The 23,036-nt window shown below is 39.1% G+C and overlaps 1 protein-coding gene across 3 annotated transcripts in view; it reads right to left on the bottom strand.

Annotated features, from left to right (window-relative positions):
• Positions 1-7,321: 7,321 nt before the first annotated feature.
• FRMD6 (FERM domain containing 6) overlaps positions 7,322-23,036 on the bottom strand; it is an 83,970-nt gene continuing 68,255 nt past the window's right edge. For all 3 annotated transcript variants that reach the window (XM_059914228.1, XM_059914231.1, XM_059914230.1), the window contains exons 11-14: positions 19,589-19,924; positions 18,703-18,834; positions 17,298-17,389; positions 7,322-10,267 (exon numbers count right to left, since the gene is read on the bottom strand). In XM_059914228.1, the coding sequence (XP_059770211.1) occupies positions 9,983-10,267; positions 17,298-17,389; positions 18,703-18,834; positions 19,589-19,924 (845 nt within the window). In that variant the 3' untranslated portion in view covers positions 7,322-9,982. The remainder of the gene's footprint in view (positions 10,268-17,297; positions 17,390-18,702; positions 18,835-19,588; positions 19,925-23,036) is intronic.

Genomic DNA, 23,036 nt, shown 5'->3' with positions numbered 1-23,036 from the left:
GGGGCAGAGAGTATATGGGAAATCTCTGTACCTTCCCCGTAATTTTTCTGTTAACCTAAAACTGCCCCTCCCCACTCCCCAAATAAAGTCTTAAAAAAAACTCAACCAGAGGTCAGGGAGGGAACATATGGACGCTTTTAGGATCTTTTCTTTATCCCTAGTTTGTAAAATGTTATGATGATATGTTCCTGGATTGGTCTTTATTACTTATTTTATGGGCATTCTTTGCATTTTTTTCCAGTTTGGAAATGCATATCTTTCAGTTCTGAAAATTTTTCTTGTAAGATTTTCCCTTCATTTCATGTATGTACATAAGCTATCTATTGGTATGTATGCATGTATGTTAACATCTACCATTGCTGTTTTTGTTCTGCATTCTGAGAAATTTACGTTATCTTCCAACTCCCCCATTGGAACATTTATTTTGGCTATTATATTTTGAAGAGCTCTTGTAATTCTCTACATCTCTATCCATATAGCAGTCTTCTCCAATTGTCTGAGTGCACTATTTTCTATCTCTCTGAGAATATTAACAATAGGTTGTTTTTTCCAAACTTTTTTTTTACTCCCTGAGATATCTCTGTTTTTTTCTAAGAAGAATATGGACTTAAAACAAACAAAAGAAGGTAAGTCCCCTTTCCTACCTTGCCTTTAATCACTCTCCTCTTCAGAGTTACCCATAGTTTAGTTTGTTAGATGTCCTTCAAGGTCATTTTTCATGCACTTACATTTAAACATACACATATAATTATATACCTTGTTTTTTTTGTGCTACACTAATGTGCTGCATTGTGCCTTTGTTTTTGTACTTAACAGCATATGCTGAAGATCTTTTAATGTCTGTACATCTAAACTACTTATTATTTTAACCTGCTGCATACGATGCCAAAATAAGATTGTGCCAGTATTTACTTGACATTTAGATCATATTACATGTTTCTCTTTTCAAATCAATACTCAAGACTTATTTTAAAATATGTTTTTATTTCTGTAGGATAAGCATCTAGAAATAAATGGCTGGGTTGTAAGTCAGCTTTATTCAAAATTGCCTTATAATGCTAGTTTATACTCCTGTAAAAAATTATGAAAGAATCTATTTCTTCACAGTTGTACAAACACTGGATATTATCAATTGTTTTATTTTTTGCCAATTTGGTTGGCCAATTTGCCAATAGGCAAAAAAAAAATCTTAATGGTATATTAATGTTGGTTTACTTTGTTACTGGTGAAGTTGAACAGCTTTTCATGTATTTATTAGATGTTTTTTAAAATTTCTCCTTCTGTGAATTGCCCAATAATATTTTCCCCCATATTTCTACCGTGTTGTTTGTATTTTTCTTATTGATTTATAGAAGCTCTTATATACTATAGATACCAATTATTTGTTTAAAAAGTTGCAAGACGGGAATAAAGACACAGACCTACTAGAGAATGGACTTGAGGATATGGGGAGGGGGTGGGGTGAGATGTGAAAGGGTAAGAGAGTGTCATGGACATATATACACTACCAAATGTAAAATAGATAGCTAGTGGGAAGCAGCTGCATAGCACAGGGAGATCAGCTCGGTGCTTTGTGACCACCTAGAGGGGTGGGATGGGGAGGGTGGGAGGGAGGGAGATGCAAGAGGGAAGAGAAATGGGAACATATTGTATATGTATAACTGATTCACTTTGTTATAAAGCAGAAGCTAACACACCATTGTAAGGCAATTATACTTCAATAAAGATGTTTAAAAAAAAAAAAAAAGTTGCAGATATTTTCCCCCTGTATGTCTCCTACCTTTAGATGACATCTACTTTTAGACAGTATACAGGAAAGTTAAAAAAATATTTTTTGTACTCAAATTTATCAACTTTTTTTTTGTGACTTGTGACTATAGTGTTTACTTTAGGAAATGCTTCCCCCAACCCCAAGTTTATAAATACATTTTTCTCCACTGCCCTCTACTTTTATAGTTAAATTTTTTAATGTTTAGCTCTTTAATTAACTTATTTTTGTGAATGATACAAAGTTGATTCTAATTTTATTTTTCAAAAGAAACAAGCTAATTTTTCTTGCACTAACTGCTGAATAATCCACTCTTCCTCCTATGATTTGAGATGCCACCTATTTCATATACTATGTTCCTTTTTATATGTTGGTCCACTTCTGGCCTCTTTGTCTATTACACTGTTCTAGATCAGGACTGGCAAACCACAGCCTGTGGGCTAAATCCAGCGTGCTGCCTGTTTTGTAAATTAAGTTTTACTGGAACACAGCCACGCTCATTTGTTTACATATTGTCCATGGCTGCTTTCACACTACAATGGCAGAGTTGAGAAGCTGCAACACAGACCATACGGCCCACAAAGCCTAAAGTATTTATTTGGCTCTTTACAGAAAAAAGTTGCCAATCCTTGCATCAGCATTATCAATAACAGGACTTCTATAGTGTGTTTTGCAGCTGGAAAAGTAAATATGATCTTGCTGGGTCTATATTTCAAAAAATTCTTCACTATTCCTTGTAAATGTCTTTGGGTGAATTTTACATTTAATTGATTGTTGATGTGGTTGGGTTTAAATGTACCAGCTTTCTATTTGTTTTTTACTTGTCCTACTACTTCTTTGTCCCTTTTATCCTATTTGTCTGCCTTCTTTTGGGTTTAGTAATTTTTATTATTCTATTTTATCTCTCATGCTTTTATTTTAGTGGTTGCTTTGGAGTTTATAGGATATGCCTTTAGGCTATCATAATCCATCTTTAAATAATATTATACCACTTCAAATATAGTATAAGAAACTTACAACAGTATACTTTCATTCTTCTTTCCTGGTCTTTTTGCTATTATGATCATACAATTTACCTTTTACATATGTTATAAACCCCACAACACATTATTTTTAATTTTGCCTTAAATGGTCAATATTTTTAAAATTTTCAATTAGCAATTATTTTCAATTATCTTTTTAGATCTAAAATATGGAAAAAAATTGTGTTTTATATTTACCCATATACTTCCCATTTCTGGGGCTCTTCAGTGCCTGAAAGACTTCCGTGAACATTTCTTGTGCAGATCTGCTGGTGTTGAATTCTTTCAGCTACTGTAAGCCTGAAAAAATTTTAATTTCATCCTGGTTTTTGAAAGAGACTTTTGCTGGGTACAGAATTCTAACTTGACAATACTTTTCTTTCAAAATTGAAAAAGGCTTACTTTTTACACTCTGTTAGGCGGGACCAGAACAACCTTTAGTCTTGGAAAATACCCTTCTGAGTACTTTACGAGATGCCCCATGTATCACAAGGTTTTTTCACTCTCGCTGGTGGGAACACAAACTATTTCTGGCCCTATGTAAGCTCCGGGGATGGTTTTGCCCCTTTTTCGTGGTTCTTTTCCCAACCCCAGGTGCTTTCCTCAGATGTACATGCTGATTAAGTGCTCAGCTGAAAACTTGAGGGGAACCTTCTGCAGATCTCCAGAGCACGCTCTCTCCTTCTCCCCGCCCCCTGCTCTGTGCAGCTCTCTCTTCTCTGGTACTCTGTCCCTTGAACTCTAGTTACCTTGGCATCCCCAAATTCTCCACTTGCCTTCTCAGGGAGACCACTCCTCCCTCCTTTTGGCCTGGAAACACTCTCCAGGCAGTAAGCTGGGGCAGTGATAAGGCTCATCTATTTCTCTCCTTTTGGGGCTTACACTACTGCAATTACCTGTTGTTGAATGTATAAAAAACATTTTCATGCATTTTTTTGGGTTTTTAGCTGTTTAAGGTGAGAGGGTAAAACTGGTTCCGATTACCCCCTCATGGTTAAAATGTTTCATTTGGGATTTTGATTGGAACTGATGGGAAAAATTGACACACTATCGAGTCTTTCCTTTCAGGAACATGGTATATTTATTTAGGCCTTCTTTTAATTTCTCCAGTGGATTTTATGGTCTTCCACATTTATATTGATGTTGCATTTAAAGGCCCCAGTATAGGCTCCTTATATTCTCTCTTATAGCACCTTATTTATACCCTGTAGCAAATCAGGGATAGAATCTAAGACCCTGGGGCTTCTGCTTTGCTGGGAAGCTCTTACACCGATCCACTTCCTCCCATCCCTGTAGATCAGAAGGAGAGGGCCTCTGACTTGATCTTAGGTGTTGGCTTCATTCCAGCTGACTCTTTCATGATGGCAGAGCAGGGTTGAGCAGCTCTGAACTAGGGCCTGGGGTGTGCATGAGAAAACACTAGAAGCACCCTTCGTGGAACCCCAAGGTAGAAAGTAGCTTAAAGCTGCTTCATTTTGGCATGGTTTGCCTGAAGCTTTGTTTCCACGTTTATGTATAGCTGGGTATGAATGTACTCTGAGAAGAACCTGAAGACTTAACTATTGGTCTACTGGTGGGGGGGTGCTATCATCTCCATGTGGTTGTGGGGTCACTCCATCTACCTTATTTATACACTGGGCCCCTTCTTTGATAGATGATTACTAATGCACAGAAAAAAAATCATCTCTAATAATCTCTCTGGGATAAACAGGCATTTGTGGGCTAGTTAGGGAAGTTTGGGATGTGTATTCTAAATATTAAACAACCAATTTAGGAGCAAACTTGGAACATAATTCCTTCTTAAGCTGGGAGAAATCCACCTCTTGCCATAATGACAGTAATAAATTGAAGAGACTTTAACTGACGACAGTTGACACCAGATGGGTAAACGCCCACCCTAAGTAATGAGTTGGTTAATTATACCAGTGCCATGTTTATAGACCTTCGATTAATCTCTTGAGAGTATATAACTCCATCACCTACAATGGCTCATAGCAACTAAGCAGGACTTTTCAGAGCTCAGGCTCCTCCATTAAGTCAAAATGTATGTCTTAACAATCAAAGGGTTGGGTGGAATTTAGCTTACTGTTTTCATTACACCTCTGTGTGGGGATCAGCTTGTATAAAGCATCAGAGAAATGATGAGGCAAATCAAACAGCGACAGGGAGGAGATTTTAAAATATTTTACTGGTACTCACATAACCGCCACCCTCATACTTAGCCAGACTTGGTCATATTTATGTGACACCCAGGTCTCTAGTATGTGGGTGCATTCAGACTTTCTGAAACAGTGAGTTCAGTGCCTCACTCTCTGACAGCTATGTTGGCGAAAAGAAAACAATGCCACTCTCACAAAATGCAATACACCTGGACACTCTGGAGACCCAACCCATCCCATGTGTGGATCACTCTAGTTCAGGAGCAGATAACTGGTTGGTCCATATTGCTTGGGCTCACCTATAGACCACTAGGTTATAACCCTGATGCACATAAGCATCACTTGCAGAACTTTTACTAGCACCATGCCTACCGCAGACCAAATAGATCAGCAGCTCCGGTCTGGGCCCCAGGCATTGTTCTCTAGGTCATTCTAATGTGCAGCCAGGGCTGAGAACCACTGCTGGAGACTAGAGTAGTTGAAGCCATTGTGCCAGTTTTCAAAGTATTCATGCAGAGTATATTTTAATTCATAATATAAAGCAGTAATGAACTCTTTAGTTCTCTCAAGATTATTGCCAAGTATGGCAAAATTGCCTATTTCTCCAGTTTTTAGCTTTGGAGGTGACAACGGTGTGTGTGTGTGTATGTCTGTGAGACAATCCTGCTATTCTGCTTCCTACACAGCTTTTGCATCTTTTCCTTTTCCTCCCTGCTGTCTCATCCTTAGTTCAAATCGTCATCTCTCTCGTCTTGCTGCTCCCTCCCCACCCCTACCTGCACTGTTCCCATTATTTCTCTCAAACTCCAAACACATCTTTCTTATAACCCTCTTCAATGGCTCCCTGCTGTCCAGACACTCAGTGTCTTCACCTGGGCATCCAAAGCCTCTCCTGAGTAGGCTGGGGGGATCATTACTTGAACCAAAGGGTCCCTCGCAGGTCCTGAATGAGCACGGTTGTCCCCAGCTTCTAAGCCCCTGCCTGGACAGCTTGTACCTCAGCCATCCTGCCAGAAGTCCCCATTCAAGGCTCTTCTGAATAAAACCTTCTCTGATCTTGCCACCTCCCACTCCCAGCTCCTAGGTCTTCACTGCCTATGTCAAGGCAACATCTGATTACGCCTTGTGTGTGTCTGGCAGATAGTGGGTGTTCCAAAAAAAATAGCGTGTGAACAAATAAACTCCATTTATCACAGTATCAAAATTGTAAGTTTGTCTTTCCTATTAGATACTGAGCTTTCTCTGAGAACACTGGGTAACATGGTGTATGTAGTAGAAAAAGCAAAGCTTTTGGAGACGAATTTATGTTGAAAACTCTGCTCTATCACTTACTAGTGACAGGATCTTGGGCAAATTGAACTGCTTCCTCAGCTGCAAAATGAGGGTGACGACACCTTGAAGGGCTGTGAGGATTAGCCGTGACTTGTATGGTACCAGACACATAGTAGGTGCCCATATATTTCCTCCCCTTGCCTCCAACTGACACAACTTACCAGATACTCTGCAAAATTCATGAATAACACCATGCTAGAAAGCGTTTGCTTTGTATCTTATGCTTCCAAATGACCAAATGACTCAATTCTATTAAAGTTAAATGTTTGTTAGAAGACTTGAGAACATCTTCTCTCCCACCCTAGTCATCAGGGGCATATTACACCCATTACCTTATTTAATCCCCAACAGTCCTTTGAATTATTCCTGTTTTACAGCCGAGGAAGCTGGAGCAAAGACAAGACAATGGATTCCCCTTTAGGAGCAGAGCTGGGCTTTTCAGAATCCTGACTGTTGACTCTAAGTTCTGGGCTCTGTACTTTATGCCATGTTGCTCTCACATTTGGTCTTGTGAATGCATGCTTTTAAATGCAATCACTCATTTTTCTGAAATTAGAACCAATATTCCAATAACGTCTGTTGAATGGGTAAAAGTTAAAGTAGCTATTTTAATTTAAAAAATGAAAAATACTATTATATTTTTAAGAAGGAGAGTCCTTTCAGCCCCACACTTTGGGACTGAATAGTGGCTGACTGCCACACCCTCTCAGACTGAGCCTCTTGGAGCCTTGGTTCCTTCATCCCTAAGTTGAGAAGAATAATAGTACCTGCTTTATGGGAATACAAGGATTCAATGAGTTAACACATGAGCTTCTATCACACGTGGAGCAGGATGGGGCACATGGCAGGGCTCAGCATCAGCTATTAGCGTCATCTCCACAAGGGCCATTTTGCTCAGAATTCTACCAGGTTGTCCTTTAATGTGCTCTGTTATAGGAAAGAAGAACAAAAAGAGAACATTCACTCTTGCATAACTGAGAACTCAAGTTAAAAAAGGCACTTCAAAGACAAATAAAAAGTAACTTTATTGACTGCTAATCTTACCACGAAATTCCTATAAGAATAATTACAAAATAATGCAGTTCTTTTTTTTTCACACACTTTTGGTATCATCTTGATATGATGATCCTTTCACAGAAAGGATTATTTACAGTTTATGTAGATATAAAGTTCATTGTTGCAAATACAAATGTAGATGTATAGAGGCAATATATACCAAATTGGTATACTGACTAGCAATGGATATTAACAAATGCAGAATAAATAACAGCTTTATACTTCTCCTTTTTTATTTTTCAAACAATTTCCAAATACAAAAATGTAGATATTCAAAATGGATTTTCACATACATATATATAATTCTGCTGCAAACAGTGGATCAAAAAGCAAAAATGTCCTTAGCACGTTTCATTTTTGAAAACCCACGAGACTATTCATAAATGCAATTAGAAAGAGGGTGTGCAAAACCACCAACGATGCTGGAAAAACCCTAAAGACCTGATTCTGTTTGAAGTAGAGAGAAAATAAAGTATAAAGCACTATGTACTTAATTAAATATGTTTTTTCTTAATGTTTAAACAAGAAACACTAGGAGCTAAGGAAATGTACCACATTATGAGCTGGGCTCTTTAGAGTCAAACTTCATCAGGATTTGTCTCTTAAGCATCTGTAAGAAATGGTGGATTATTTAATGACATAAGTAAAATAGTCATTAGATGATCCTTTCATACTTTCATCCTTTTATACAAAGATTGAGATACTTTTATACATTCTGATACCTGAAACTTTGGTTCTTTCAAACATTTCATAAAAGCAAAATCATTTCATGACTACAGAATGTCATAGAATTTTTTTCCTTTTAAAGTGTCAAGTTAGGCCAATTTGACCAGGCTTGTGTGTACACGCTGCCCTGTCACATCCACGGTGGGGCATGCACGGGACAGTACAGGTGGAGTTTGTTCTCGTTCTCCATGTGTTTATAATACTGACTCCCATCCATGGGGAACACTGCAGGTGCTGCCGTACCCTAAGTCTATTTCTTTGTTACCTGAAAACTTAATTTTGTATAAAAATATGACCATTTCTTTAGAAAATAATATAGTTTTTTAATAAAACCTGGTAGATAGAAAAAATGGTATATCAAAATATGGTAAACAAATGTTGTAAAATATGAAATCATTAAAAACATCTCATAGAAAGACATTGTGCTAAAGTACTTTCCTGAAGTGTGAACAACACTGTTACTGTACAGCTAAAGGTTACTAAGTTCAATCTCCTGACTTGGTTTCATCATATATCCTAACAGCAGTGGCAGTAACTGTCTTAAAAATAGTTCTTTCTCAAACACTAACATTTTCTGTATACTTCAAAATTAACGAAAAAGACATCTTCTGGATCGGTGGTTTTCAATCCTGTTACATACTAGCTCCATCTGGAAACTTTAAAAGAAAAGGCAATTCCACCTGAGTCTCACCGCGAGAGACCGATTTAATTCATCCAAGGTGGGACCCAGACACTGTTATTTTTTTAAAGCTCCCCAGATAATTCTATGATGCAACCAGGGTTGAGAACTATGGCAAAAGACACATGAGAAAACAGTCATTCTTAACTCTATCTATCAACTGATTGTCTGTAGGCATCATTCATTTGATGACGTATCCTCTGTACCAAACAAGAAAGACCATGTATACGAGATAGTCATGGGAGTCAAAATGAAAAGTTAGTAAGCTTTAAATACATATAAACACACACAGTCTCATATATACATATGTATAACATGTACGTATAGTTAGGGTATTTTGGTTAAGCAGAAACCAGCATGACCATACTTTGCTCTTGATTTAAAAAAAAAAAAAATCCACCAAGTACAGACATATTTTAAGACATTTCCATAGTTTTAACAGAAACTGGTTTTGGAAACTCCACAAAATTCATTATGGCATGAACACAACCGATCCGTTACTTGGACAAGGGGCTCAGCTGAGTCCTAGAGCTTTCTGGAAGAGCAGGAGGATGACGTGGCACTGACCAGGTGTGAAGGAGTCACAAGGCATCACGGCATGCACGGTCTTTTGGTTATTGCTTGACTCACATCTTCTTGGCCCTGGGCTGCCCTTCTGGTGGAGGCATCTTTGGCGTGCTGGATTTTGACTGCTTCATTCGTGTTCACTTTCATACAGCCCCAGTGGGGTGGCAATGGCTATGAGTAGGTGACGGTCTCTCTATTAAAAAATAAGAGCCTCTTCTCTCTCTCTTCCCTCCAACCACCGGCATTTCATGAGGGAGTGGTAAAAAAAAAAAAAAAGCACAAACAAACAAAGGAACCCAACAACATCTTTCACATGATAAAAAAAAAAAGTGTTGTTACACGTAACTGAACTGGGAAACAAAACAATGAACAAACACACCACAGTTGGATATTCTGAAGGCTTGGTAACCAGTAAAGCACATTTCCTTCCAAAGGATCAGTGAACTTCTGGGCACTTGTCTTGGTATACATTCTCTGTAGTCCTTTTACTTTTGTGTAATACTTAAAGTGCAACTGTCCCTCAGCTTTTATTTCTGTCGCAAATATTATAAAGAAAGAGCTATTTTTTGGGGTGAAGAAAATATGGCACAAGTAATAGGTAAAGAAAGAACTCATGGCTTTCACAGCCTCTAGCGAACAGCAGGCTGTCTGTACAGCTGCACATAGACGTCCTTTATACAACAAACTCTGGAACTTCATCATGGGTGAGATCCAGAGAAAAGTATTTGCTGGTTCTTTTGACTGGAAAAGCATCTTGGATGTTGACACACTGCTGAGCCAAGCAGCTGCTGCAATAGAGGCCTTCCTCATCCAGTTCATGGCCGCACCCAAAGGTATAACTCTGAGCAGTGTCCTGACACAGCCCCGCAATGCGCAAGAAGTCTTTCTGATACAGTCTGATGTCATCGAGGCTCAAACTATGTCGATCGGTGGAGGTCTTTGGTTTTCGACATATAGTCTACAAGACAAGAGAAGGTTGAAACAACTTTAAGAGTACAGACTAAAGCGAAAGTTTAGCACCATTTGCCTTGTACAGAGAGAAGCTGCAAAATCATAAAAGGTTAAGGAATTCTTATATGTTAGGAAGTGGTTTCCAATCTGTGGTTTGTGGGCCCTGAGGCCCTGTGGGGCAAAACGCCACTCCCACCACCACCAATAATAGCAGCTAGCTTTTACTCAGCCCTTACTATGTGCTAGACCCTAGAACTCATTTAATCTTCCCATCAGTCTGTGAGCCAGGTGCTATTATTCTCCCCACTCTACAGATGAATAACCCAAGGCACAGAGAAGTCAGTGCAATGTGAATCCAACTGTCTCTAGCATCTCAGAAGCCAAGCAGTTATCTTAAAATAAGGTTGCAGAGGTAAAGATATTGTTTCTTGGTCTTTCCATGAGGATATGGCAATTCAGCACAGCAACACTCTCATGCTGAGGTCTGTTATTCTTTTAATAAGAAATGGGAAAACAAACCAATTATTACTCAAGAAACAAGAGTTTAAAAAACTATTTTTTCAAAAGCCAGAATTCTTGGGTAGAAAAGTAACATGAAGTGCTCTTGGTATAGCAAATGTTGGGAGACAGCCCCAGGACAAAGAGGTGGCTCCCGAACACTGCAAGAGGTCACACTCTGACAAATGCTCCACACAGCAGGTAGCAGACTTTTAGAACTCATTATCTCAAGAGGTGGTTCCAGCTGAAAATATAAGTAGGTTAAAAAATGGTTCCAGACAGAAACAGTCAGCTCTACCCACCACCAGAGCCTCCCATCAAGCCTCTTAGATAGCCTCAACCACCAGAGGGCAGACAGCAGAAGCAAGAAAAACTACAATCCTGCAGCCTGTGGAACAAAAACCACATTTACAGAAAGACAGACAAGATGAAAAGGCAGAGGGCTATATACCAGATGAAGGAACAAGAAAAAACCCCAGAAAAACAACTAAATGAAGTGGAGATAGGCAACCTTCCAGAAAAAGAATTCAGAATAATGATAGTGAAGATGATCCAGGACCTCGGAATAAGAATGGAGGGAAAGATTGAGAAGATGCAAGAAATGATTAACAAAGACCTAGAAGAATTAAAGAACAAACAAACAGAGATGACCAATACAATAACTGAAATGAAAACTACACTAGAAGGAATCAATAGCGGAATAACTGAGGCAGAAGAACGGATAAGTGACCTGGAAGACAGAATGGTGGAATTCACTGCTGCGGAACAGAATAAAGAAAAAAGAATGAAAAGAAATGAAGACAGCCTAAGAGACCTCTGGGACAACATTAAACGCAACAACATTCGCATTATAGGAGTCCCAGAAGGAGAAGAGAGAAAGGACCAGAGAAAATATTTGAAGAGATTATAGTCGAAAACTTCCCTAACATGGGAAAGGAAATAGCCACCCAAGTCCAGGAAGCGCAGAGAGTCCCATACAGGATAAACCCAAGGAGAAACACGCCGAGACACATAGTAATCAAAGTGGCAAAAATTAAAGACAAAGAAAAATTATTGAAAGCAGCAAGGGAAAAACGACAAATAACATACAAGGGAACTCCCATAAGGTTAACAGCTGATTTCTCAGCAGAAACTCTACAAGCCAGAAGGGAGTGGCATGATATACTTAAAGTGATGAAAGGGAAGAACCTACAACTGAGATTACTCTATCCGGCAAGGATCTCATTTAGATTTGATGGAGAAATCAAAAGCTTTACAGACAAGCAAAAGCTAAGAGAATTCAGCACCACCAAACCAGCTCTACAACAAATGCTAAAGGAACTTCTCTAAGTGGGAAACACAAGAGAAGAAAAGGACCTACAAAAACAAACCTAAAACAATTAAGAAAATGGTCATAGGAACATACATATCGATAATTACCTTAAACGTGAATGGATTAAATGCTCCAACCAAAAGACACAGGCTTGCTGAATGGATACAAAAACAAGACCCATATATATGCTGTCTACAAGAGACCCACTTCAGACCTAGGGACACATACAGATTGAAAGTGAGGGGATGGAAAAAGATATTCCATGCAAATGGAAATCAAAAGAAAGCGGGAGTAGCTATACTCATATCAGATAAAATAGACTTTAAAATAAAGAATGTTACAAGAGACAAGGAAGGACACTACATAAGGATCAAGGGATCAATCCAAGAAGAAGATATAACAAGTATAAATATATATATGCACCCAACATAGGAGCACCTCAATACATAAGGCAACTGCTAACAGATATAAAAGAGGAAATTGACAGTAACACAATAATAGTGGGGGACTTTAACACCTCACTTACACCAACGGACAGATCATCCAAAATGAAAATAAATAAGGAAACAGAAGCTTTAAATGACACAATAGACCAGATAGATTTAATTGATATTTATAGGACATTCCATCCAAAAACAGCAGATTACACTTTCTTCTCAAGTGCACATGGAACATTCTCCAGGATAGATCACATCTTGGGTCACAAATCAAGCCTCAGTAAATTTAAGAAAATTGAAATCATATCAAGCATCTTTTCTGACCACAACGCTATGAGATTAGAAATGAATTACAGGGAAATAAACGTGAAAAACACAAACACATGGAGGCTAAACAATACGTTACTAAATAACCAAGAGATCACTGAAGAAATCAAAGAGGAAATCAAAAAATACCTAGAGACAAATGACAATGAAAACATGACGACCCAAAACCTATGGGATGCAGCAAAAGTAGTTCTAAGAGGGAAGTTTATAGCTATACAAGCCTACCTAAAGAAATCATGAAGATCAGAGCAGAAATGAAATAGAAACAAAGAAAACAATAGCAAAGATCAATAAAACTAAAAGCTGGTTCTTTGAGAAGATAAACAAAATTGATAAGCTATTAGCCAGACTCATCAAGAAAAAGAGGGAGAGGACTCAAATCAATAAAATCAGAAATGAAAAAGGAGAAGTTACAACAGACACCGCAGAAATACAAAGCATCCTAAGAGACTACTACAAGCAGCTTTATGCCAATAAAATGGACAACCTGGAAGAAATGGACAAATTCTTGGAAAGGTATAACCTTCCAAGACTGAACCAGGAAGAAACAGAAAATATGAACAGACCAATCACAAGTAATGAAATTGAAACTGTGATTACAAATCTTCCAACAAGCAAAAGTCCAGGACCAGATGGCTTCACAGATGAATTCTATCAAACATTTAGAGAAGAGCTAACACCCATCCTTCTCAAACTCTTCCAAAAAATTGCAGAGGAAGGAACACTCCCAAACTCATTCTATGAGGCCACCATCACCCTGATACCAAAACCAGACAAAGATACTACAAAAAAAGAAAATTACACACCAATATCAGGGATGAATATAGATGCAAAAATCCTCAACAAACTACTAGCAAACAGAATCCAACAACACATTAAAAGGATCATACACCATGAGCAATTGGGATTTATCCCAGGGATGCAAGGATTCTTCAATATATGCAAATCAATCAGTGTGATAAACCATATTAACAAATTGAAGAATAAAAACCATATGATTATCTCAATAGATGCAGAAAAAGCTTTTGACAAAATTCAACACCCATTTATGATAAAAACTCTCCAGAAAGTGGGCATAGAGGGAACCTACCTCAACATAATAAAGGCCATATATGACAAACCCACAGCAAACATCATTCTCAACGGTGAAAAACTGAAAGCATTTCCTCTAAGATCAGGAACGAGACAAGGATGTCCACTCTCACCACTATTATTCAACATAGTTCTGGAAGTCCTAGCCACGGCAATCAGAGAAGAAAAAGAAATAAAAGGAATCCAAATCAGAAAAGAAGAAGTAAAACTGTCACTCTTTGCAGATGAGATGATACTATACATAGAGAATCCTAAAACTGCCACCAGAAAACTGCTAGAGCTAACTAATGAATATGGTAAAGTTGCAGGATACAAAATTAATGCACAGAAATCTCTTGCATTCCTATACACTAATGATGAAAAATCTGAAAGAGAAATTAAGGAAACACTCCCATTTACCACTGCAACAAAAAGAATAAAATACCTAGGAATAAACCTACCTAGGGAGACAAAAGACCTGTATGCAGAAAACTATAAGACACTGATGACAGAAATTAAAGATGATACCAACAGATGGAGAGATATACCATGTTCTTGGATTGGAAGAATCAACATTGTGAAAATGACTATACTACCCAAAGCAATCTATAGATTCAATGCAATCCCTATAAAATTACCAATGGCAATTTTTACGGAGCTAGAACAAATCATCTTAAAATTTGTATGGAGACACAGAAGACCCCGAATATCCAAAGCAGTCTTGAGGGGAAAAAAAGGAGCTGGAGGAATCAGACTCCCTGACTTCAGACTATACTACAAAGCTACAGTAATCAATACAATATGGTACTGGCACAAAAACAGAAACATAAATCAATGGAACAAGATAGAAAGCCCAGAGATAAACCCACGCACCTATGGTCAACTAATCTATGACAAAGGAGGCAAAGATATACAATGGAGAAAAGACAGTCTCTTCAATAAGTGGTGCTGGGAAAACTGGACAGCTACATGTAAAAGAATGAAATTAGAATACTCCCTAACACCATATACAAAAATAAACTCAAAATGGATTCGAGACCTAAATGTAAGACTGGACACTATAAAACTCTTAGAGGAAAACATAGGAAGAACACTCTTTGACATAAATCACAGCAAGATCTTTTTTGATCCACCTCCTAGAGTAATGGAAATAAAAACAAAAATAAACAAATGGGACCTAATGAAACTTCAAAGCTTTTGCACAGCAAAGGAAACCATAAACAAGACGAAAAGACAACCCTCAGAATGGGAGAAAATATTTGCAAAGGAATCCACGGACAAAGGATTAATCTCCAAAATATATAAACAGCTCATTCAGCTCAATATTAAAGAAACAAACACCCCAATCCAAAAATGGGCAGAAGACCTAAATAGACATTTCTCCAAAGAAGACATACAGACGGCCACGAAGCACATGAAAAGATGCTCAACATCACTAATTATTAGAGAAATGCAAATCAAAACTACAATGAGGTATCACCTCACACCAGTTAGAATGGGCATCATCAGAAAATCTACAAACAACAAATGCTGGAGAGGGTGTGGAGAAAAGGGAACCCTCTTGCACTGTTGGTGGGAATGTAAATTGATACAGCCACTATGGAGAACAATATGGAGGTTCCTTAAAAAACTAAAAATAGAATTACCATATGACCCAGCAATCCCACTACCGGGCATATTCCCAGAGAAAACCGTAATTCAAAAAGACACATGCACCCGAATGTTCATTGCAGCACTATTTACAATAGCCAGGTCATGGAAGCAACCTAAATGCCCATCAACAGACGAATGGATAAAGAAGAGGTGGTACATATATACAATGGAATATTACTCAGCCATATAAAGGAACGAAATTGAGTCATTTGTTGAGACGTGGATGGATCTAGAGACTGTCATACAGAGTGAAGTAAGTCAGAAAGAGAAAAACAAATATCGTATATTAATGCATGTATGTGGAACCTAAAAAAATAGTACAGATGAGCTGGTTTGCAGGGCAGAAGTTGAGACACAGATGTAGAGAACAGACATATGGACACCAAGGGGGGAAAACTGCGGTGGGGTGGGGATGGTGGTGTGCTGAATTGGGCGATTGGGATTGACATGTATACACTGATGTGTATAAAATTGATGACTAATAAGAACCTGCAGTATAAAAAAAAAAAAAATGGTTCCAATAATTACATGAATAGAAGATCCTTAATGGTTACTTAATGAAACGAGGCATTACAGTTCTAATCTACTTTTTCAGCTGAAACCACAAAGGCCAGCCTTGTTAGAATAAGGTATCACTTTTGCTGGAGGCAAAAGTACCAGGAAGAAAGGACAGAGCCTGAGGTCAACAACATTTTACTTGGAAGGGTCAGGTCTGAAAGCCTCCTGAAGATGACGATCCTTGTACTGACGTCTTCTGAGGCTCCACTGAAATTTCACATAGAATTCATCAGGTTATCGCCACAAAGCATCAAGGCAGGCAACTGAATGCTCTTCCCATCTGGTAGATGTGGAAGCTGATCCTTCGCGGTGCCCCACAAACGTTCATGTACAGTAAGAGCTAACGCTGACTGGCAGGGCTGGGGTGCAAACCCAGCCAGTTTGACCCTGGAGCTTGTAATCCTAATCATCATGCTACATGTACTGCAATAAATATCACTCATTGGAGTTTCCAGAAGAATATTTAATAAAATGTCACGTTCACATTATGGTTACTTAAATGGAAAAGAAAAAAAGGACAAATGAGAAAAAAGGGAAGAAAGAGAGAAAAATATAGGAGGCAAAGATTGCCAGAATGCAAGAGAAAGAAAGAAAAGAGGAACACACGTAGAAGGAAAAAAACAAAAGAGACAGAGAACACCCAAGTGCTTCCCTGGAGACAGAGGTGAATATCAGCAGTAGATTATATCTAAATGCTGCAATGGTGTATTTTAATTTATCTATATCTTCTGATAGTTTAATAGTCTAACCAGTGATCATGGGTTATCAAATGCTCTAGCTTAGCATAGTTTGAAAATTCAATCTGAATGGAATAATTAGAGTGTGGAAACATTTCTACCACAACACACCTGATGAGAAAATCACTCTCCCAGTTGTTGAGATCAACACACACATACACACACCAGAATTAACCTGAAGCCTGAAGACTAGAGGTTTCCCACCCACATAAAGTATGAAACAAAGTACATAGTTTATCCAAATAAAAACCCAATTCAAAGATAAACAGAACTAGAAAATAAATGGACATAAATTCAGACTAAAACTAGAATGTATGTATCTACTAGGAATCATTTCATTAAGGTTTTAAATTTCTGCTCATTTATGTAATTATAAATGTAAGTTCCTATTTAAAATTTTCTATAACTTCAGCTGCTGATTTAAAATTTCAATCCCTTCCATACCTGTGGAAGAGAATCGGTACTCTGGCCTCGAAGTTTGACCACCGTCTCTGAGGAGCTGGAGGTGGAAGAACCAATTTCTTTCACAATCAACCCTAAAGTGAAACGTAGAGAAAAACCAGTGAAGACTTCAAATTATTCATCCCTCTTGCCACTCATCTGACATATACTGCTACCAAGAAGGAAAGGGCAAATATTAACCACTGCCCACAAATCTCACTGTGGCCCTTTGGCGGCAGATTACCAGGGGGGGATCACATTCTCTCCTTGTGCTGCAGTGAACAGGAGCAGTGAGATACACGTGGGGTTAGAGCACAGGGTGGAGGTTAGAAACTGCATTTCCTAAAATAAACTTTTAATTAAGCTATTTATGATGCAGTTGGGAATGAACACAAAGGCTGAAGGTGCAAAGCAATCTGTTTACTGTATCTCCTAAAGCTCCCCCCACTCTCCACACAACACTGACTTTGAATTTAACCTGGACACAGCCTCTAGGTCTGGTTCTACTTAGACGAGCAGTGGGTTAAGTGTGGGGCTCGGGCCTCCTCTGGAGTCACACAGATCTGGGTGGGAACAGGGTTCAGGTAAGTTAAGGAGCTGTGTGTCCTGGCCAGTGTCTGTGTGTCCTTGTGTCTGTCTGCTCCTCTTATAAATGGCGCTGAGCCTAGTACCCATCCAACTAAAGAGCGAACGCCCACAAAGGGCTAGGTCCAGGGCCAGCATATGGAACACACTGTGTTCCGGAGGCTCCTCTTGGCCGACGGGGACACCGTGGCACAGGCCTCCTGCAGCAGATCCCACCAGTGAGACACCAAAATGGGAGGCCACGGTGAGAAGTCAGTTCTGGGGCTCTGAGGTCAACGGAGCTCCCTGTCACCTTTTGAATCAACTTTTGAGTCAATCTTCATAGGAAGAAGATGTGGACTAGTGCACTGGTTGGCACTGGGTATGGTTCCTTTTGAATTTCCTTGTAAATGTGCCCTTTCCTGCCTGTCAATAACTTGCTCCAAAACCCAGAACCCGCACCAGAAAACTCAGTATCAAGCCTGGTGCTCAGAACACTGAACAGACTCCTGCCAAACTTCCACGAGAACGAAGGATAGAGCAGTACACTACGTCACTACTCAATCTTAGCTCCATGTTTTTAAAACAATGGGCTCACATTGTAGAGATTCTGGCAAACTAGGAGGATGCAAAGAAGAAAATAAAATCATCCATAACCCCATCATCCAGAGAAAAGCCTATTAATATTTTTATGCATATTTTGTCATATACACATAAACATTTTTATAATTTGAGATCATACTATCTCAACAATTTGTACCGTTTTTCTTACCTAGGTTTCTTATATTATTAAGTATCCTCTGAACCCACTAGCTAAGGAGAGCACCCTCCCGAGGGAGCTCACCAGAGTGTCCATTCAGCTTCCGAGACAGGAGCATGTCCTCTGTGATGTAGATGCACATGTCTGGGCTGACTTCCAGGGACTCTTCGTTCATCCTCTCCAGGTCCCTGGGGTCATCAACCAACATCTCTATTTCTGACACAGAAGATGGAAGAGACATTTAGTGACATAAGGGGAAATGGCCACTGTAATTCATAGCCACACCTCGAGGGAGGTTATTTAATTATTCATATTTCAAAATAAATCTGCTAATGAGACTCCACAATAGGAAACTCTAGCAACAGCTCTCAACTAGATGCTGCTTCTCTTTTCACAGGACTGCTGTGTTATCTACATGTCTGCTAATGCCATGATTTGACTGTCAATTATTCTTTCTCTTTAAGAAAAAAGAAAAGCTGTACTAGCATGCTGTGATAACAAAGGGCCCAAGGAGACTGATGGGTCGTTTGCCTCATGCCAAAGCAGACTGTCGACAAGGACAGAATGAGTGGTGCATGAAGCTCCCCATCACCTATAGCTGCCTTCTCTCAGAGCATTTAGCGACTTGGTTTGATATCCACGTGAATTCTATAGTAAGCACACGTATGCGCCGCAGTTTTCCTTAATGGAATCAGTGTATCTTTTCCCCAAACCTGAATGCTATAGCAATTATTTGAAACAGAAAAATAAAAAAGATGCACACAAGTACTAAGTTTGGCTGATACAGGCTATAGGTCTGATCGTGTCTCCTTAACACAGGGTTAAGCAGCCAAATGCTGTGTTTCTTTCTTCTCTATTACTACATCAATTCTACAGAAACAATAATGCGAAAAAACTGGAAGAGAAAAAGCAGAGCATCCCAGACAGCAGGTCAGCACGGGTAGCTCCGAGGGCCTGGGGGGCAGGTTACCATCATCCTGCAAATCCTCCTCCAGCCGGTCCTTGCCGCCACTCTCCACCCCGGAGGTGTGGGAGCTGCCGTGGCTGGTCATGGAGCTGCAGGTTTTCAGCTTGCGGTGGATGGCGCTGCCGGGGTAGGCATCTTCGGGGCCCACGTCCCGGGCCTTGGTGTCGGCCTCGATGCCCGAGGTGTGAGAGCTGCTGTGGCTGGCGGTGGAGTGACGGGACAGGCGCTTATGCTTCATGCTGCCCGCGCTGCTCCCGCTGGCCCGGGACCGCTTCTCCAGCTGGTCCATGTCGAGGTCCAGGTTGTCGCTGATGTAAGATTCCCGGTACTGCTTCTTCTCTGTGTGGTGAGGAAGACAGCTCGTCATTATATTCAACCAAGGCAGAAGGAACAGCTGATTAGCTGGGGTCAAGCCAAGAACAAGTACAATTTCACATTCAGAAGTGAGTGACTGGAAAGTGCTCATAATTCTGATAGGAGCTCAATTTAAGAAGACTGCAAAGTGAATAAAAACCAGTACCATAGATATGAGGCGAGTATTTAACTACTCAAAGAGTTTTAAAGCTTCAAACACCATAGAAGAATGCTACTCAAAGTGTAAGATGGCAGATCACTTCTTGTCTGCAAACTGTTATCGGTCCACAGTGGAATAAGTTCAGGAATTGAGAATAAACATTTAGAAACTTTTAGAGTGATCTGCCATTGCCAGGACATCCACGAATGTGATTTTGAACTTCGCAAAAGGATCGGTCCACAGTGGATTGGAAGTTTTTAAAAATCTGGTCCTTCCCCACAGATAATTTCAAAAGGGCTGCTACAGAAACGGTTCAATAAATATACTTATGCTAATTGCCTTTCATTTGATTTGTTCATCTGTTCAATTTGGGCCATTGTTAGCTTAGCTCTAACTGTTGAAGACAATTTAAAATAAAATTATTCTTTTGAGAATTTCTTTCAAAAAATTCTAGAATTTAGATTTTCATGGATGAAGATTGCTTTTCTCCATTTAGGCTGAATCAGTGAGGTTTTACCATCTATTAAGAACACATAGTAATCACTACTGGTTTGATAATTTATACCCATGTAGCCTCTGACTGAGAAAACTGTTCTTTGATTTAACATGTCAGTACACCTCTTTAACATAGCAAAGACACAATATTGGAAAGTCCCTTTTATCCAATGCTAAACTAACCATTACATAAAGGCACAAAATTACCTGAGCTACAGGTGTACAACTGATACAAACATACTATTTTTGTGCTTCAGGTCAGAAATTTAAAACAAAGAAATAGTTAAACTGCCTTGTATCTTTAATACTGATGAGAAGTAACACATTAGAACAATGTTAAAAATGGAGAGTGCATTTGGGGAATGTTAAATTGATATTATTTCAGAAACTGCTGACTATTAGACTAATTGGGTTCTCAAGGGACTGTTAATGGATTTAATTGTATTGTGTCTTGGTTAAGTAAAAATACTTGCACTCTTGATGTTTGAATCCAGCTCTGAAGTATAATCACCACAGGCTTCCCCAGAGAGGGAATGAACATCAGCAGGAAGAGAAAATATGCATTCCAGGATGCAAAATGGAAAAAGTGCTTGGAGAAGGTTGTGTGTACATTTCTGGGCTTCAGCCCTTTCATGTCAATTCTAAGGAATCGAGCTGAAACACACAAAGGTGAGTGTGCGGAGCCACAAAGAGGCAGACTGGAACCAGACATCAGAGCCTAACACACATATCACTGCAACAAAAGTACATCCATCTACAGCCCGTTTTTTAGGGTTAGACTGGGTTCTAATGATTCCTATTTTCTGAAGGCAACAGGAGTTTGAAGATGAAGAACTAAAGGGGTCTGCAAAATTCTCATACTTTCTGTTCACTGTAGTTTCAATACAGTAGCCATATGGCCCTTGGAAGGGTGGAAAGTGAAGAGAAAAAGTAAAAAAAAAAGTCCTATATGGTGTTCGAGTTCTAAGACAATTGAGAATTGTGGATCTAATAATTTAAAAACTTTTCTATCTCTTTAGAAATAGCCCTTTTACTCCCAAATTTCTGGTAGATTTGGAATCAACTTCAGTTATTCTATACTCACAAGCATAGTCACCAGAAGACAAGCACTTTGCCGACTTGTTTTCTATCTAATAGGAGCCTAGCATGAATTACTTCCTGTCAATGTGTAAGCACAGCCTTGGTGTTCCATGTGCTGGCTTCTATTCCTGTCATCGTGCTTTATCTCTTAGACCCTCTACAAACATTTAAGAAGCTTCACACCAATCGGTTACAAAATGAGGGAAATGCTGAAATAATTCTGAAATTTATTCTAAGAGATGCAAAATGCAACCTCTCACCCCCTAGTAATCACTGGTGTCAACAGGGCAAATCATCAATGTGCCAGTGTTCTATTTATTCCCTCTATTGTAAAAGCCCACAGACCACCAAGTTTTTCATATGTTATTTTGTAATATAATGCAGTCAATGTGCCCTCTTGACACAGACCTAAGAATAAGCCCTAGCTACTGAATAAAGTTGAGTTGAAAAAAAATTTTAATGACAGAAAGCATTTTTTATCCATCTGTTCTAAATACCGTAAGATTCTTGTGATCATTTTTACTATAAAATGAGAAAATAGTGTTTCAGACAAGGTGACTCTAGATGAAATTTAATTAAGAAAAATATAGATTCTTTTCATGCTGTGATTTTGGCTAATGTTAATAGCTTTTTTTGTTTAAAATGATGGAGTCCTTAAGTGTGGGTGAGATAACTGGATTCAGGCCAAGGTAAGTCCAAAGAAACTGTTTCAGGTTTTCTTCAGATCTGGAGGGATTTCTAAGCAGAGAAAACTAAAGATGTAAAGGAAAAAAAGCCATCCCTGCAAAATCTATCTATATGTATCCACGTAAAAGATCCAATCTGCACCTTTATCATTCTCTCACTGCCCCTACTCACATAAGCCCTCAAATGCACTTGGTGCTATGCTTGGTAACAGACAAAGCCCTCCCCTCTTAACACGACATTCTATGTAATTTTGCTTTAGAACCTGTAGGGGAGGTTCGTTAATTCTTTCAAGCTCTAAGGGGCTCCCGTTAAGGTCACCTAAACAAGAATTTACTAAAATGCTGCTGGCAGAGAGCTGCTGGAATAAGTGAATTTCTCAAGGTGCCAAGTTGGCCATTTAGGAATGAAGCCAACTTGGCAAAATGATGGGCTCTGCACCTAAGTTACCTATGCTCACAAGCTTCCTTGGCGCTTCTGTCCTGTTTAAATTCCTAATCTTCATATCAGCGTCAGAGAGATATATGCATTTATTATACTGATGAGTCATCATGGGAAAGAACTGGCAGTCTGGCAGCAGGGGAAGCCAATACACTTGACAGTGAGACCAATTCTCTCCGAAGACAGAGGCAGTTTGGTGGCAGACAGTGGAAAATGATTCACATTCCAACTGATACT

The sequence above is a fragment of the Balaenoptera ricei genome, chromosome 2 (assembly GCF_028023285.1).
Source record: "Balaenoptera ricei isolate mBalRic1 chromosome 2, mBalRic1.hap2, whole genome shotgun sequence".
In the NCBI taxonomy this organism is placed as follows: Eukaryota; Metazoa; Chordata; class Mammalia; order Artiodactyla; family Balaenopteridae; genus Balaenoptera; species Balaenoptera ricei.
This window is presented reverse-complemented; position numbering and strand designations above follow the sequence as displayed.